This window comes from Zosterops lateralis (genome assembly GCF_965231275.1).
Source record: "Zosterops lateralis genome assembly, chromosome: 2".
Lineage (NCBI taxonomy): Eukaryota > Metazoa > Chordata > Aves > Passeriformes > Zosteropidae > Zosterops > Zosterops lateralis.
This window is the reverse complement of record NC_139763.1, coordinates 106,860,391-106,879,084: the sequence shown is the minus strand read 5'-3', so window position 1 is coordinate 106,879,084 and position 18,694 is coordinate 106,860,391. Positions and strand designations below refer to the sequence as shown.

The 18,694-nt window shown below is 46.4% G+C and overlaps 1 protein-coding gene across 1 annotated transcript; it reads right to left on the bottom strand.

Annotated features, from left to right (window-relative positions):
- Positions 1-6,823: 6,823 nt before the first annotated feature.
- LOC310923884 (uncharacterized protein) lies at positions 6,824-18,483 on the bottom strand. Its single transcript, XM_083884744.1, has 6 exons — positions 18,132-18,483; positions 17,031-17,309; positions 15,318-15,566; positions 12,017-12,151; positions 11,294-11,413; positions 6,824-9,893 (listed from the first exon to the last, which is right to left on the bottom strand). The coding sequence occupies exons 1-6, from the start codon at positions 18,190-18,192 to the stop codon at positions 9,733-9,735; spliced, it is 1,005 nt and encodes a 334-aa protein (XP_083740870.1). The 5' UTR covers positions 18,193-18,483; the 3' UTR covers positions 6,824-9,732.
- Between the last annotated feature and the right edge of the window lie 211 nt (positions 18,484-18,694).

Genomic DNA, 18,694 nt, shown 5'->3' with positions numbered 1-18,694 from the left:
TGTGATGTCCATAATCCCACATAGAATCATAAAATATTCTGAGGTGGAAGGGATCCACAAAGATCACCAAGTTCACCTCCTGTCCCTGCACAGGACAGCCCCAAGAGACTAAAAGCATTGTCCCAACAATTCTTCAGCTCAGACAGGCTTGGAGCTGTGACCACTTCCCTGATGAGCCCATTCCAGTGCCCCAAAAGCCCCTGGGAGAAGGGCCTTTTCCTGATATGTAACCTAAACCCCCCAACACAACTTCATGTCGTTAAACCTTTAGCCCCAGATGTTCTCTCTCAGGCACAATTTCTTTTTTTCCAGCTGTAAGCATGTGTCAACAGCCAAACCTCACAAAAAAACGCCCTTTATTTCTGGTCTGAAGGAACATAACCCCCTTAGATCAGGCAGTCTGTGGTTCACAGCAATGACTGAGGCTAGAGCAGATGGCAGCATCCCATCAGTTATTCCTGCAGATGGTGCATTTCAGTCTTGCTGATGGTTTCCATCATCTATAATGGCCCTAGATTTAGGACCTAAGTTTCAGCATCTTGTTCCAGTAAATTCAGTGACATTACTGCTGCTGCAAAAGGCGTTGGCTTGCTGGCATGCTGCAATCAATCTGTCTTACACAAGGAGCCAGATAAATGGCCATAAAAGCCTCTTCTAGTCTTGGCAGTGGTAAATACACAAGGACCTGTATTAACTACAATGTGCCTCTTCATCACGAGTGAGTGGATGGACTAGCTACCCAAGAAAGATAATAGAAGAACAGCTGCTCCTAGAAATATATCCTGGAAAGACAAGTTGTTGCTATCATCTAAGTAATCTTTTGGACAAGATCTGACACTCCACAGAAACCATCAGCTTAATAAATGCATGTATACCTGATGTTTTGTACAGTGTTTTATTCTACTTCAGTATTATAAATTCAGAGAGGAGTGAGAGACAGTTGGAAATGGGCAGGTGGGAGGTTGAGAAGTGATGCAGGAGACTGAGCACAGGCAGCTGGATAATACATTTATTCCTAGGAGTGGCCCTGAATGGCTTTTATATAGTTCCCACAGACAAAGGAAAGTCTTCCCTTCAAATGCAAGACATTGTTGGCATTTTCCCTACTAGTGCAGCCCCTAGGGGGGCATGTATGTGGACATAAAATGTCTGTCCTCCTAGAAGACCTTGCATAAACCTCTGTGAAACATCACTGTGGGTCCTAAAAGTGTCTGTAGTTTATTTATTAGACATTGGACCTGTGATAGCAAAAAGCAAAAGGCCCACTATGTGGTCTTAATGCATATATGTGTATATATATATGGAGGTTTGGCTCTCATTACCAAGAAATTAAGATGTCAATTTCTCAAAAACATCTGAATGACCTTTCAGCTTAGTCTTGCTGTTGCTCTCTGAAGCAAGAGAAGTGCCTTGCTGTCTTTCACACCACTTATACAGATGCTCTTTGCACCGTGTATATCTAGGGCCATGAGATCCAGTGAAAAATCCAAGTCCTTTCCTGCTCAGTGCAGATCCTGACTTAGCAGCTCAGTTTCCCCTGCTTCTGCTCTGGTCCTACAAGTTTCCTGTGCCCTGTGAACCTGGTTTTGGCCTCTCTGATGTTTGTCTGTTCCTACATTTAAATGCATCACCTCACCTAGTCCTGCCAGGCAGCAAGGACTGCAGAGTGGCAGGATGGGCTTAGCTCTGGGGCCAACACCCCACACCTGCAGCAGGAGCCACACTAGTGTTGGCAAAGAGCTTTTTCCACAGCAGAGGAAAGCACAGGCACAAAGCTGCACATCTTTCTGAACATTTACATCCCACAGCTGCTGCTGCCTGCCAGGAAGAGTAATGGCTGAGGTCCTGTGTCATTGCATTTCTGAGAGTTTCTGCTTTTTAAGACCTCAGTAAGGCAGGTGCAGGGTGTTCTGTGTGACACAGGTGAGCACTGGGGCATCAGTGGCAGCTTGTGGCTTTTCACAGTGTTTCTACCAGGGCAGTTCTTGCAGCCCAGCTCCTTCTGTTACACTCCTGATAGTCAGATGGTGTCACCTTTCTTTTCAGCCGTCCCTTTACACTGCCATCATGGAAGAGAAGCCTTTCTGTTAATTACATGTGTCTTGTGTTCCCTACATAAACAGCTTCCAGCAACTCAGTAAAAATTTGCTGAACTTCAGTGGGCACTTTGCAGAACAGGAAGTTTACTGTGCAGCCTCAGTGGAAAGTTACTGTGCATGCCTTGTGCCCTCACAGGTAGGAGGCACTGGGTTAGCTGCCATGGTTATGTGTGTTATATTGATATTCCTTTAAGCTCTTCAGGATCAGTAATTCAGTAAAAAACCAGGCATCTACTTTCCTCTTATGCTGAGGCTGTTTAACCGCTGGGACTTTTTAAGATAGATGAGATAAAATTTATGGCACTGTTGACTCCTTCCGATTTTCTCTTCAGCAAAGAAGGGCCTTTTCATCTGCATCTGGTTCTCCAGAGAAAGCTATAAACAGATCTCTGTACTGTCCAAATAACAAAGCTTTAAACAGTCAACAAAAGGCAGGGACACAAAGCTCTTTATCAGACACTAAATCATCTGAAGAAAAAAGTCCCAAACTCTTGGCAGCTGGGCAGAAATGTGTACAAAGAGAAGCTGAAGTTGCACAGCTTTCACCATGACCTCCTCTGGCAGCAAGAGGAATCCTGACCCAACTCATGCGCAGGAAGGAAAGAGAGCTGGCACATTCTTACCTGTATTCAGGGTATCTAAAAGGCTGGCTGGAGTCCTGCCTTTCCATCACCCTTCTCCTATCTCATCTAGCAAAACCCATTCCAGAAAGTGACATCAAGATAAAAATTCAGGAAAGGATTTGCTAGAATGAGGAGGTGGAGGAAGAAGAAAGGTTATTTCCTGTTTGCTGCTATCAGATTTCAGTTTATTCCCCTTCTTGGAGTCATCAAAATTAGCACAGCACATTCCTGGCAAATGGCTCAGAAGACAGAGAGGAGTGAGGAGTCCCTGCAGCCCCAGGCAAAGCATCGCCTGAGGGGCTCGGTGGGGCTGTGATCTACCACCAGCAGAGGAGTGCAGCTGTCTGGGGAACACCATCCATGACAAATGCCAGGGAGAGCAGGCGTGAGGAGAAAGCAACAGCAGCTGCAGCCTTTCGGAGAAAAACATTTTATACTGCCTGAAGAGTTTGCAGGATGATGGAGGACAGGCCTTGCCTGAGACCCCTGTAGCCTCCCCGCCTATTTAAGGGAAGAAAAATCACCTCTGTCTGCCATTACTCACCACCACGGCTGTACCCTCAGTCATTAAGCCCATGCCCTCTCTTCCCTTTGGATCCTGCACAGCAGTCACTGAATCTGTGTCATCATCCCCTTCCTCTCTGTGTCCTGTCACGGTTCATCCTGACACGGCAGAGACAGCAGCAGCAGAGGCTGTCCCACCCAGATTGTCCCACCCAGCAGTGCTCCTGCTCCAGGATCCCTGTGCCCCCTCGGGAAAGCCTCCACCAACTTCTCCAACTGGCTCGAAGTGAATTGAGTTGACATTCACACACCTTCCTGAATGTGTCCCCTGAGACATCCCTGAATCCCACCCCTGTTGTCCCAAATTCCCTGGCCATAGGTTTGCTGGTTGTTTCAGAGGAGAAATCTGATGCCTATTGCTCTGTGATTGAAAGCTTTCACAGGAGTGCAACACAAACTCTTAGTGCTCTTTGCTTCAAGTCATGCTGTCAATGTCACTACTGCAATTCTCTTCACACAGACAAAAAACACCATCACAAGTTCTTTTTCTTCCTTTTCTTTCTTTTTTTTCTTTTTGTTTGTTTGAAGACATCTTGTTACGTGACTCTTCAGTATCAAAAAAAAAAAAAGCTTTTAAAACTGCTTCGCTCCTTAGTTTAGGGAAAATATGTTTTGCCCTCAAAGAGGAAGTTGTATAAACCAAAGATGAGACAGCAATGCTGGCTGGAGGATAGGCACCCAGCTGTATTTCTTCATTCCATTTGCATATGATATGGGAGTAGACAATAATTCTCTCCAACGTACTGAATTTGCAGTTCCAAAAGATTTGCTGAAAACTGCCTCCAAGTAATTCTTGGTCTGTAATACATCTACTTTCTGTAGTGTTAGGCAATACTAAAACTATCAGTAGCCATGATCAGTTTTAAAAATTCTGCACAGAGTTTCCAATAGTATCTCTATTTATATTAGCTATAAAACACACTTTAGACTACAGCCCCATTCAGTATTTTATCATGGATATTGGCTAAGTGTGACATGGAATATGCTAACCAGAAAAATAGATCAATTTAAAAATAAGCTGACATTGGCCACCCATATTTTCTACCTCTGCAGATGGGAGTTTTCCTTTCATTAGTGTTTGGCACAATGAGCAGACTACAGCTGTGCCAGGTACATGAACTTGCAAGCATAATGAATGATTTTATAAAGTCATTTTTGTTCCTGCTGACCTCAGGGCTGATGGGAGAGTAGGGGAACCTCTGCTGCTCGGGGCTGAAATCCCACCTCAGGCAGGAAAAATCTTCATGAGGGTGACAATGATGCCATCAGCATGCACAGGCAGAAAGACTGCTGTACTTCCCCATGGTCCTGCACAACCCAAAGAAATCTGCTAGCTGATCATACCAAAGTTAAATTAATCTTGATATAATTAACACAAACCTGCCAGCAAGGACATGCAATGGTAGGACATGGGGCAAAGGCTTCAAACAGAAAGAGAGTAAGTTTAGATTGGGTATCAGAGGGAAATTCTTTACTGCGAGGTTGGTGAGGCACAGATGGCCCAGGGAAGATGTGGCTGCCCCATCCCTGGAAATGTTCAAGGCCAGGTTGGACAGGGATCTGAGCAACCTGGGCTACTGGAAGTTGTCCCTGCCCACAGGAGGAGTGTTGGAATTAAGTGAACTTTAAGGTCCCTTCCAACCCAAACCTTTCTATGATTCTATGATTCTATGATTTGCTTGCTGGAAAAGTACAAGTACTTTAGAAGGGCCTAGAAGGGCCTTCTAAGTACTCAGCAAAGATGCTCCTGCTGTCTCCAGCCACATCCTCTGCCCGAGGAGATGAGTCACGTAATCTTGCAGAAAGGAAATGCAACATTTACTCTGAACAAAACCAATGCAGGGCGCAGTGGTTGTCAAAGGTCCCAGGCACTGAGCAGCCTGGCAGAAGGCACAAATAGCATCCAAATACTAATCCAAGCTTCTGCAATGACACATCACAGAATTTTGCTTCCACCTCAGACAGAAATGGGTGATGCTGCCTTTCTTGCCCACTTCTGTCACCAGTTCTGTGTGTTTACCTATGGAAAACTGGGGCATCTCACTCCTGCCTGCCTGGTGGTAATAACATCAGTTTGGATTCTACAGCACCACCAGAATTTTATGTTTCATTTTAAGAAATGGCTTTAAAGATGTCTATCTGTGACACTGCCTGCTACAGGTTCATTACACATGAACCTCTTGTTTGTTTGTTTTGACATGAGCTGCAATAATTCATAAAAGGTGACATGAACTTACCATGTACACGCCTAAAATCTAGAGGGGTTTTCTTCAACTACACAGAGATTTCTATCAGAAGGTCACACAACCACTGTTTTCACATCTATTCAGTTCAACAGAAGTTTGATTTTACTACTGTAAACTGACCATTATCAGTTTTATCTATCTGCTCTCAGACTCAGCAACTTCTACTCTTGTTGTTTCTGTAGAGCTGAGGGTGACAGAGAGAGCTGGTCCTGCAGCTCCCCATAAACTGCTGGCTCTGGCCCTGGTGTCTCTGCTCCTGTGCTGGGCTCTGAGGCAGCACCCCAACCAGTGGGACATCAGGCACAGCAGCCTGTGGTAGAGGTTGAGAAACAAAACCCTGTTTCATTTCTGGAATGTGGGAGATTTTATGACATGATAGTTTTGTGGGGATGAGTTCATCCTGCATGCTAAAAGAAATCTAAAGGGATCCTTCTATTTTCTCTGCTCACCATTCTACAACACATTTCTTGCTTGCTTTTGCTTTCACTTTGATCGTAAGTCAAATAAGTTCATTCTCTGCTCTCCTTTTATATTCATAAACTAAATTAATTACATGATGAAAAGATTACATATTGCATTTCATGTCAGTTGTTGCTCAGTACACGCCAAAAGCAAACTCCTCTCTTCCCACCATGAAAGGTGGACATGGATATAAATCTAAGCCTCTGTTCTGTACAATGCTACAAACCACTGGTGATTTGTCTCAGGTGGGATGATATCACATCCCAAAACACCCACATTTCCCACAGAGCAGAGCTCCCCTCCTCCTGCCAGCACTTGATTAGCAGCAGGATGGAAGCTGCACCATTCCCAACCTTCCCCAGTCATGACCAGTGGTCAGACAGGATGATGTGGTGGTCAGTTCCCATCACCTGGAAAGCACCAGCTCCCCAGGGGAGGCCAGATCCACCTGGAGGCACCAAGGACTCTATCAGCAGCCCAGAGAAGGCAGAGCTGGCATGGCACAGCCTCACTAAAGGCACCAGAAGCCCCAAAGAGGCAGCACAGGCACCTCCATTTCTGGTCAAATTCCTGACAGCACCATCCACATCCATAGCCACATCCATGTTCTTCTGTCAGACCCAGGCTGGAAAGTGCTCCTGCTCTTTCCTGGGAGATGCAGCGCCAGAGTCAGACTGGAAAACACCTGGAAAGATTGGACTGCTGGGATCATAGACTGCAGGGCAGGATCACCCATGCCCAGTCACACCAGTGTTCCAGGGATTAACCTGTTATGGCAAACTCAACGGATCTGATAGGATCATATCAGGACATTGCTTTTACCCACAATCTGAGCTCACTTGTCTAAGGGTGAGAACAAGCCACTTCCTCCTTGCAAAAGGTGTTATGCAGTTATGCATTCCAGTATCCTCTCTCACAGCTAAGGTGGCTTAGGTGTCACCAAAAAAAAAAAAAAAAAAAAACAACAACAACAAAAAAAACCCCCAAAAAAACAACAACACCAGACCATCACTCTGCATCCCTGCTCTGCACTTCACAGTTCAGGCAAGGCACCAGAGCAGGGCTTGGTGAGCTGCTGGTGCACACAGATGTACTTACACATTCCAACAGGGACAAGCTTAGTGCCACTGTCCTACAGCCTCTCCTGGGGTGACTTACAGATGAATGTCCTCATGATCTCTGTGCCCTTGACCACCCAAGTCAGCTCTAGTCAGCAATAACTTGTTATCACCTTTCCTTTATTTGGCTGTGTATAAATTTGAAAATAAGCCTGTACTTCCTGTAAAAACCAGAAAGAGATGATTATTAAATAAAAAAAAACCTTATACAGTTCCGAAACAAGGTAGAAAACAGATCTTTTTATTTGGAACAAAATTAATCACAAGGGAAAAAATCCACACCAAAAAAAAAGAATAATAGCTGGGCATGAACACGTACAGTTAAAGGAAGAGCACAGGCTGCATCATCCTCTCCTGATCTCCCAGTAACAGAAACTTTTCCCCTGTTGCTGAATGGCACTTTCAGAGAGGTAAAGGACAGAAAACCAGCCATGGTTCAATCTGTCTCACAAAGATCTCTCCTATCTCCATGGGAAAAATCCTTCCAGGGCTGGGATCATAATAGTGGTGGTGTTCAGAGCTGCTGGGCACCCCCAGCCCTCCCGGGGCTGACAGCAGGAAGGCAGCACTAGGATAAGCTAGAGCTGGGATGCCTCAGCCCAGCAGGACAAGGCTGGCCCAGCCCTCTCACCCTCAGCACTGAAACATTGCTGTCTTCTTCCAGTGCAGCTCAGAGCACTGCTCAGCCTTTGAAACATGTGCTGGAGTCGACTGTCCCCTCCTGCCCCTGCCAGAAAGTGCAGAAGTGAAGCAATGCTGACTATATCCCCCCATCTGAGTGACACTGACCTGGTGACATTCATCCAGCATCGCTGCTTCTGCACTGCCACCCCAAGCACTCTGTGTCACTTTCCTGTCGTTCAACTCACAGCCTTTGAGGAATGTTTATACTGAAAAGAGTTAGAACAGCACCGTAAGGCAAAGAATTATCACCTCCCTCTTACCGTGGAAAATCTGGTTCCTACGGCAGACAGGCTGAATCACCACCAACACAGCACACAAGATCCAAACATCTTCTAAAGAGAGTCACAGGACAAGGAAACGACGAGAACAATCACCTATGGCTGGGTGTCACTGATGCAGAGCCTTGGCAAGTACACAGAGATGAAGGACTCCCAGGTAAGCGTGCAGCCATCCCGCCAGCTCCCTGGCCTGGGAGAGAAGCTTTCAGTTTAGTTTGGATTCTGCTGGGGTGCTCGCAGCCCTCATTGGGATGGCATTCACCAGGCATAGCTTAAATCCATTTCCAAGGGATTCTCAGTGTCAGCACAATATAAAACAGGGACAAAATGACAAGGGAGGAGAGGAATGCAGTACACACCTCCTCATCCCTTTTGGTCCCAGTCTGTACCATCTCTGCTTTTACTACCATGCCTTTCTAGCCCAGCAGGCCAATTTAACACTAACAATCAATTTAACACCTCACTCTGACTACTTAAATTGTCTTATACAGTAAATACCTTGCTCTGGCAGCACATCCTGCAGCATTCCCTGCAACCTGTCAGCCCTGCAGTCCCTGGCAGCTTTGCTGGGACTCAGCTACCTGCTACCTGAGACAGAGCCCCTGCTCTCTCCTCACCACATCCTTCTTCCCTACAGGTCTACCCCAGCTGCTCCACAGACACACCTCCCCTGAGCACAACAGGACGTGAGTAGCAGCAAGACTTGCCTAAGAGATTCTATAAATTGCTGCTGTCTGTGCAAACAACACAGCCCCAAACAAGCCTACATGCACAGGCAGATGGCCAGCTTCATCAGCTTGCAGTAGCTAAACTATTACACTAAAGGCACTAATGCTTGCATTGATAAACAACCTCAGCATTACAATCAAGGTTTCTGTCAAAAATTGCAGCTCCAAGCCCCCAGCCCCCCTCCTGCTGCAGGCAAGCAAGCAAGTGACAGTGCTGGCTTAGCTCAGGGGCAGCCCAAGCAGTCGGGTTCTGGTGAAAGGTAACCTGGTACTCTCTGTTATTTGGGGCACCAAGAGGTGAGTAAAGCCAGCACCACCCCGGCTCTGCACACAGCATCTGCAAGTCAAATTTCAAGCCCCCACCACTGCTCCTGCTCTAGGCAGCAAGAGGCAAGGGCCAAATCACAGGGTCTGGAGCTCAGAGGAGTGACTCAGATAAGCACCCAAGGCAGCAGGTACCGAGCTGAGACCTCCTTTGAGTTTCCTTGGCAGGGTCCATGAAAAAAAATGCCCTGAAGTCTCCTGAGAAGAAGTTTTCTCGGGAAAATTCTGGCAAGTCCTTGGTTTCTGCCTGGGACTGGCAGGCCACCTCAACCTGCCTGTAGTGCCTGCTCCTGGCTGGCAAAGGCATGGGGTGAGCAGGGAGCAGGAGGAGCTGCCCATCTCATTCCAGGCTGTCCCCTGGGGCTCCTTAGTTGTGCTGCAGCTCTGTTATCAGGCAGAGCATCAAAGAGCTGCCCACTTTTGTTTGTTAGAGAACCTGTCAGGCCACGTGTGTGCTTTTCTCTGTATTTTCTTTTTTCTTTTTAAATGAGGTCAGGAGGTCTGACACCTCACGGTTTTTTCCCCTGCTAAGATTTTCCAGACACAGTGAGACTATGGGATGCAAAGGACAAGTGTCACAGGCTTCAGGGTGGGACAGCAAGCAGGTCAGTCATCAGTTGGATCCGGGAAACAGTCTGAGGCATCTTCCTGGCTTTCCACGTCAACTATGACCTCAGGATCCCGCATTTCCTCAGCTTCTACCTGCACTGGTAAGTTTTCTTCCACCAGTGGCTGCGGCTCAACACCTTGACCAATCTGGGCAGCATCTGGAAAAAGGAGAAATGGTTTGTAAGTGCCCACACTGTGGCTCACCCTCATGGAAATTCTCCCCCTGGTCCCTCATGCTGCAGGCTGTCTGATCCACTCAGTCCCCTCGCCCCAGGCATCTGCAAGTCAAATTTCAATTTTCTCTGTAACTACTCATTTACTGAGCTATCTATCATGCCTCAGGGCACTTTGGTGCTGAAGCTATCTGGCTTCTCAGTACCAAAGTACTTTAGTACTGTTAGTACCAAACCTTCAGTACCAAAACACTAAAGCCAAATCTATTCACTTACGTATGAATAATTAAAGCTGGCTAACAGCACACATTTAGTTCTCACCTACTTTCCACATGCATCTCTGCTTTTTACTTGATTGTAAAAAATCTAAATATGGGCTACTTTTTTATATTCAAACTTATAATGTTTGAATTTTTTATTAAAAGCTCTACACTTGAAGTATATTAATATTAAACAATGACCTGAAAGACTTTTTCCTCTTTCATGCTCTATGTTCATGAGTAGCATTTAATATTTTGAAAGCAGAGCAAAGAGCATCCAAGGTTAGACATAAAGCAGAGCAGAGCTACAGGAGGCTCTCCACAGTAGAGTGAGGGACACCAGAAATGCAGTGCTGAGCCCAGGCTGTGACCTATGTAATGTTGCTCCAGTTCATGATGTCTCTGCTAAACCTGCTTCAGCTGATGATGGTGCATTACTAGGCAAGGCATTGCCAGCATTTGTGTTTGGGAAGCAAAACTGAGGGAAACATAATTTAAAAAGTGGAGTATTAATACCAAGCACTTACGAAACAGGACAATTCAGAAGGGTTTTTATCACAGCACTTTCTTGACCATATTGTGATAAAGCTATGGGGGTTTATGCTCGATCTCTCAGAAGAATTTAAAATGTGACCATATTCCCACTCCAGCCTCGATTTAAGAAAATACACAAGCCTCTGGGTTTGTTGGGATTTTGCTGTGTTTACAGCTCAGCATATTGGTTCCTGCTGCTGATGTCCTGAAGATGACTGCTTAAAAAAACAATGCCGATTTTTATAAAGTATTACTGATGAGAAGGGGAGGGGGGGTGAGAAAATAGCAGGAAAAGTGCTGAGTTTTGGCGGGGTTGTGATTTTTGAGGTATGTGTTTTAGCACAGGAGATACTGGAGCAGCCAGCCTGCAGCCTGCTGGCAGCACCCTCTGTGGGATGCTTGTGGGATGGCTGCCTCTACCTCTCATGAGTAAGGGACTGAAAAACGCCCTGCTGCAGCTCCCGGAGGGGGTGCAGCACCTTACCTGTGCTGGCGTGTCTTAGACCCCTCTGTACTGTCACCTCCACCCCCAGCAGCCACACACAGACACTGTGTCCCTCCTAAAGAAGGTGTCTGTCCGACCAGACTCACCAGGCTTTGGAGGACGGTCAGTTTGGGCAGCTTGAGCCTCCACACGGTCTCCATTGGGGGGGCTCTTCATGCCTTCCCCGGACACCACTGACATTGTTAACCCGTCATCCTTCTCCTCCTCTGTGAAAGCAAACCCAGATCTGGAGGAAGAGGCCTCCCACAGCCCCGGCCCCGGCAGGTGAGCTGTGAGCACAGACCCCAAGGTGTGTTTGTGTCCCCTCCTGAGGAGCTGGCCCTGCTCCCGGAGCAGACAGATGCCGGGAACAGAGGGCACTGCCAGCCTGCCAGAGACCTGCCTGGCCATGCTGGCAGCAGCACAGCTTGAGCTGGCACGGGCAGACTGCACTCAGGGACTTGTGCTGACAGGGGACTGCCATCAGAGACCTTCGGGTCATTTCGGGATCACACAGGAATGAGGTTCAGTCTTATTGCCCATAGGAAAGGTTTTGCTCTGGGTTTTTCTTCTGGCCAGGAGCACAGGGTGAGGGTACAAGTGTGAGGTGAATAAAGGAAAAGTGAGGTTTCATTCAAGACCCTGCTAGCCATAGAAGCTGCCTATCAGCAAGCAGACTTCTGCTCCAGCAGGTCTAGGGAGGACAGGCTGGAGGACAAGCAGCCACCCAGCTGAGACCAGGTTACTCTAAGGCCATGTCAACCCCGGCCTGCACAAACACAATCCTCTCCAAAATTAAGCACAGGGAGGTCACAGCATTCCCCACTCACCTGAAGGCACCGGGATGAACTTGTGTCTCCTCTTCATGCAGCAGCATATGGCTGCAGGCAAAGCCACCAGCAGGATAAGCACCCCCGCTGCACACCCTGCCAGGATGTAAATGAAGCCCGGGTACTGCAGCAGGTCTGCAAAAAGGACACACCATTGTCAGGTACCATGGTGGACAAACTCCTTTCCTCTCCTGTGGGAGAAACCCTGCAGCCAGATTGGAGCTTGCTGACATTACTGTTGGTTTACTTTGGATTAGGGCAGTTGTGAACCGCGGCACTTTGTGATTCATGTCACATCATTTAATTATGGCACGGAATTTTTCATTAAAAAAGAGGCCTGTGCACCTAAGCTGTGTGCATTTGCTCCTGCCTGTTCTGATCACTGACATCTAAGGTAATCTGTAAGATTAAATCTGTAAGATTTAATCAAATTTAACAGAGAAGGTGGTGGTTTGAAAGATTTCAGCAAGTTGCATGAAAAAGGGCAGCTGAGGAAGGAGACCTAAGGAAGCACCTCCTGCTGAAGGAAAAGCTGCAGAGTCTGCCCTCAGAGCTGCTATCAGAGAATCCACTTAGGACAGTCGTGTCCTAAGAGCAAGTCCCAGAGCCTGCACTGCCTCAGGCACCAAAGACTGCGGCCCCTCGAGCCAGAGCTGTCGGAAAAGGAATCCTTCCCCGGCTCCGCTGCTGCTGGGGAGAGGATTCCGCTCTGTTCCCCGCCCGGCCGGGAGCGAGGGCTGCAGATGGCCGAGCAGAAGGGCAGCACAACACTGGGAATTCTCACCCGGCTCTGCAGCCCTTGCTCAGGGTGGCTGTAGCGGGGCAGACCCGCAGGTTCGCTGCTGCTGAGCAGGCAGCTGGTAGAGGGCATCGCAGACTTGCACAAGAGAGACCCATCCAGGCTCTCTCCTTCACTGAGATAATCTGCTCCAGCTTGGGGCTGCCTCCAGGAAAACTCTTCTTGTCATATGCAAAAAAAAACCCCATACAGCTCCACTTTAACTACAACATAAATTCCGTAAAACTCCTTAGGTAAGCCTGTGCCATCCCTTTCTGAATAATTTACTCCTTTTCAGCAGCACACATGCCTGCACAGCACGGCAGCAACCAACAGGCTCATTTGGAGCTTATTTTCAAGCCCTCAAAAGCACTAATTGCTCCATATCTCCAGAGACCAGGAAGAATTTTAAATGTTCCAGGCTTTACTACACGCCATCATACTCCACCTACTCACCAGGACAGTAAAAACAACTGCACCCAGGTGCTCGTGGTATTTTCAGAGTGCTTGTTCCAGTCTTTCTAAGAACAATTACCAAGTTCAAAAAAAATCCATATTCAAAATGAAAAACCTTCAGCAACTCAGAAATAATTTCCCTAATTATTTTAGTTGATGAAAGCTTAGAGAATATTGCCAAAAGTATAAATACAAGTTGGAAATTCTTTTCCTGAATCTTTTTTCTAAAAATTTGCCACTTGTTAATAAGGTCTTTTTTGATATAAAATATTGAGTTTAAAACCAAGTAATTAATCAATAAAATTATTTTATATCTGTTGTTTTCCTAACTTCTGAAGCTTGTGTATTCAGAGCCCTGTGTTGTCTGGGAAGTTTACAGCATTTCTGCCAAAATTTTTTTTGGTAATAATTATTCAAATTAATTTCATCAGCCAACAGGTTGCCCAAATGGATGTTTTTACATAGATCCTATACCTACAGTGGGAAAGCTAAAATCAGCCCTTTGCCTGGAGCAAATAATAACCCACAAAAATAATTAGTTAACCTTCAATTAAATTAAATGAACCCATTTCCCTCTTCAAATCATTTTACTGGTATCCAGAATTGCTTTAATTCACTTTTTACAAATGTGGTTGTATTTGGTGACTAAAAAGTGGAATCGCTGCCATTTTCTTTCTTTCAGACCCTTCCAAATATGTGTTTATGTGCATGTCCATCCCTAAAGAGATATCACTAAATTCCCTCATGAGCTTTCCAAGATGAAATGGGGAACAGATATTGCACCCAGGGGACTGGGCAGCCACCCAGGATCAACCATGGAATCTGTCAGCACTTGTGTGATTTATCACAGAGCTTGGATGTTCCCATCCTCACTCCCCAGTGCCTCAGCCAACTTGGGTCTGACTACACTGAACTGCCTCCAACCAATGTCACTGAGCACAATTCAGATCACTGCTGCACAGCCACACATGCCAAATCTGCACAGACTGGCCAGTGGAGCCAGCAGGGCCAGGCACAGACAGCCCACAGAATTCTGCTGAATGCCACCACACTGGACACAGGCTCCAGGTCAGGAGGGGTGCTTTCACACCAACTGCATGCCAACCACAGAAGGAAAGACTATCTCTCATGGAGATGGAGTGCCCTGGACAATTTCTAAAATGATACAGTACAGTTTCTCTAGTAGCGAAAGTTATTAAATTAATTACAGCAAAAATTGTCCAAAACCTTTGGTTAAGTTCTGCCTGTAGCTTTGAAAACCATCTTTGCTGCCAGAGAGGAGAAGAACCTTCACTACTGGAGGTGCAAATGAAATGATACCCAAGGATCCAGATTTCTGTCTCATTGAACTCTGGCCTTATTCAAGCAGAATAGTCAGCATTTATGAATAGTTTGCAAATGGATAAAGTCCCAGCCTTCTCACAGACTTACATGTCTGAATAAGGATATGAAGGGGAAAAACCCTACATTCCATAAGTAAATTACTTGTGTCTTTACCCACAGCTTATGGATGGGCCTGATGGAGAGACATTTGTACAGAGCAGAAAATCTTTTGTGCTTCTGGCCTAGATAAGGGGAAAAGAGATGAGGCAAAACACCTCAGCTGGGTCCAGCAGCAACAGGGCTCAACTACTGGAAGGATTCTTATGGGGATGTACAGAAACTGGAAGGCGTCTGGGTCATGGATGCACATCAGAGTAGGAAGCAGCCTGTGTTTCTAAAACAACATAGAGTATCAGTGCACAGGAGGGTACAAATCTCCATCACCAAAAAGTAGGAAAAGAGACAGATGGAGATCCATCCTTGCTGCAGTGCTGGGTAAAAGGACCTCCTCAACAAACTTATCTCATCTGCGGTTGTAGGCTCTGTCAGCCCAAGGCACAAGAGGGAGAAGGAAATCAAGGGGTCACTTTCTAAAGGCAGGATTTGGTAACTCTGGAAGAGTTGTCATCTGGAAGGGAGATGCCAGAGGACAGAAGAGTTTGAAATTTTGAGGACACCAACAACCCCTCAGTTTGCTGCTGCAAGAGACCAAAAGAAAGATTTTCTGGAGATGCTGTTACTCACCATAGCTGCAAGACAGAGTAATGGGCCTGGTCCTTGTGACACTGTTCCCCTTCAAAACTTCACACACAAACTCCCCAGGCTCAGTTTTGTCCAGTTGAACCTTCTTCCCAGCATCCTTGATGCAAGCCCCCTCGGCTTTCAGGTGGGTGCCATTCAGCAGCCACCGGAAGACCAGGATCTCGTTGCTGGCCACGTTGCAGGACAACTCTGCAGTCCCATCAGGGAAGCACTGGATGCCAATGGTCGGCTCTGGTCACACACAGCATAGGGCAATGGGAACAGGGAGGAAAGAGAGAGGTGAGGAGAGGACTCAGCAGTGAACATGAGCTGAACAAAAGCTTCCTTTACCAGCAATCCCAGTAATATCACATTTATCGTACCAAGGGAGCACAGAAACAAGTAACCAGACTCTTGAGTGCCTGCACTCTGCCCTGAAATGCTCAACAGTTCCCACCCCAACCCTGCTAGTGACCCTTAGTCCCTGTTTTGGGGATGCCAACAAAATTTGACATCTTTTCACTTTTCTAACTAATTGGAAAAAAAAAATATAAAAACAAAAGCCTATAGTCTGAGAGAATGGTGGAACCATCCAAAGCATGTGCCAACCAGAGCTCTCCTCTGTAATCAGCAGATAATCACAGCTTTGGAGGAGTCTCAGCCCTCCCCTCCACCAGAGGTTTGTCTTTTTTGCTGTCACTCTGCCCCTTCTTCCATTTTAGAGAGGAACTGGTGCAAATCATGGCCAACATGGGTACAAACACCTGCAGGTAGATACGATACCCAGATTAGGACATTTTAAAATGAATCAATGAATCATTGCTCTTGCTACATTTCCCTGAATTTCTCACTTTCAGTCTACTACAAGGAGCAAACCTATCTCCTACATTGCCACTTCGCAAATACAAACTAGATAGAGAACTGCTATAGTTTTCTGACAGCAGGAGTAACACTGAGAACACCCATCCATGGAAATAAGCTCAGAAATCACTTTCTTTGCTAGGACATCATCTTCAGTTAAAATTCCCTGCCTCCAGGAACATATTGGCTGTGGAAATTTGTCCCTGCCTTAGGGGTAGCAATAGAACAGTAGGAGGAGGCAAATGTTCCCGAAGTAAATCCACTGGAATGGAGGTTAAACCCAGGACACTTCTGCAGTCTTTGACTACTTCCAGTCTGAGCCTCTGTTCTTCATACCAAGGAGTCACATCTTTGACCTACTGTGCACAGCAGTTCCGCCTGTTTGCACCCAAAAGGTGCAAGGGTTCATTTGTCTTCACTGAGACCAGTTTGCTCAGACATTTTCATTACAGTTTCGTGCGCTTCAATTTATCTTGGAAGCCTGTGTAAGTGAAAGCCCTGCAAAAGGAGCGGCGGTGCTGAGGACCAGAGCAACGCTCTCTGCCTGCCTGGAGCACTGTTCAGCAGGAGGACAAACCCTCCTAAGCCTTCTCCATATTAACCCAAGCAATGAGCTGGATCCTGTACAGAAGTGACTTTGTTTCTGTCTTTGCTGCCTGCAGATGGATGAGTGGGCACACAAAAGGGAGCAGGAGTTCTGAGGCTACAGGGGACAGGAGGGAGAATGGCATGGTTCCCAGAGGCACCTATAGCTCCTGCAAGCTCAAGGAGTTTCTTTGGAAAAATCTCAAGGCATCAGGCTGCCAACCAGGTTCACAAGTTCAAAAGCTTTTTGTTACTAAGAAGGCCACTTACCAAATACTTCCAGTATAAAATTTCTGGCTGTGTTCTGAAAAACAAATCCATATTTTCCTTCATCGTGTTTCTCCACACTCCTCAGCACCAGGGAGCCATTCTCTAAATTCAGCCATCTACTGGCAGAAGTGCCACACTTGGCCAACAAAGTATCATCTAGGACAGTTGTAGAGCATTTCTTATCCTCCTTGCTCATGCTGGAGAAGTTCTGCAGGCTTTGAATTTCCAAAGAAAAGACTGCTGAGTCGCCGCTGAGCGCACCAGTCCAGATGGCAGAGCCTGAAAGGAGAGCAAGATTGCCATGTCCATCCATCCCCTCCTGGCTGCCTCCCAGGAAGGAAAATACCCAGGTGAGACATAATAGGGACAGACTCAACCAACTTGTCAACCTAGGGACAAGTTGGATCACAGTGACTGAAAATCAGAGGCGTGGGACACCTTCTATAAGGTCCAAGCTCCACCACCTCAACAGCACAGGAATGGCGTGCACACCATGCACACAGGGAAACAAAAGGCTGAACAGCTGGTCTTTTCTCCTCCTAAATTTAAATGACCATCTCTACCAGGCCTCTGTCAGAGATGAGAGACTGTGCAAAGAAAGGTCCTCAGGGGATCAGTGCCATGGATCTTGCACAGAGGATAGCAGAAACAACAGCTGAAGGTGCACAGCTGCTTTCACCCAAAGAGTAAGATCACAGTTTTAACTTCACCAGGTCTCACAGTACACTTGTACATTATTAAATTAAATCAGAGATGGGTAAATGGCAGCTTGGGGATTAACCCAAGGTCACACCAAGTGTTAGGAGCTGGACCACACTGCTCTCCAGCCAGCACTCTGCGTGCAAGGACCTCGCATTCTCTGCTGAAAAGCTTCTACAGACACAGGACACTTAGAAAGTACAATATTGTTAGTTATTGCCCATTTACTTGAAAAATAATCTGTCTTACTTTGGTCTGACTTCCCCTTTCATGCATTAGAAGCTACACTATTTGATGTCACCCCAAACCTGGTAGCGTCCTTAAAAGATCTTGGAGCAAAATCAGGGTGTCTGCTCATCTAGGCAAATCTGTCCTAACCCCATAAAGAAAAATCCTACTTACCTTGAGTAACAGTTATTATCCCCAGCAAGCAGAGCAGAGTAAAAGGAGAGCCGAAATCCATTTCAAAGAGCTCCTTGCATCATATGCTGAGGAGACGATCTGGCTACAGAGCTCGGTGAATATAGTGCTCGGGAAATGATGTCAGAAGCAAGTGTAAAAAAAAAAAAAAAAAAAGAAAAGAAACTCCATAGTGAACAGATTAAATGATGTTTCAAAATAGACCTGCAAGGTTTTGGGTGACTGAACTCGGGCAGAGCCAACACAAGCCACAATGTGGTCTGCAAAGTCCCGCAGCTCAAAGGTAGCTGCAAGTGTAAGAATAGGGCTGAGAGGTGAGACAAAAATATCTCCTAGCCAGCTCACCCCATTTAGGAAGAAGCTAATGCCAAGAGCAGGCAAAGGAGAAACACCTGTTTCTTTCATCCTTTTCTAGCTTATCAAAGTACAGCATCCCCACCCAAGGAGGAGAAATTAGTCCAGTCAGATAAAGTGCTGCACATGAAAACCAGCTGATTTTCTGAAATACTAAAAATGATCACTCCTTGACACCTCACCAGCAGGAA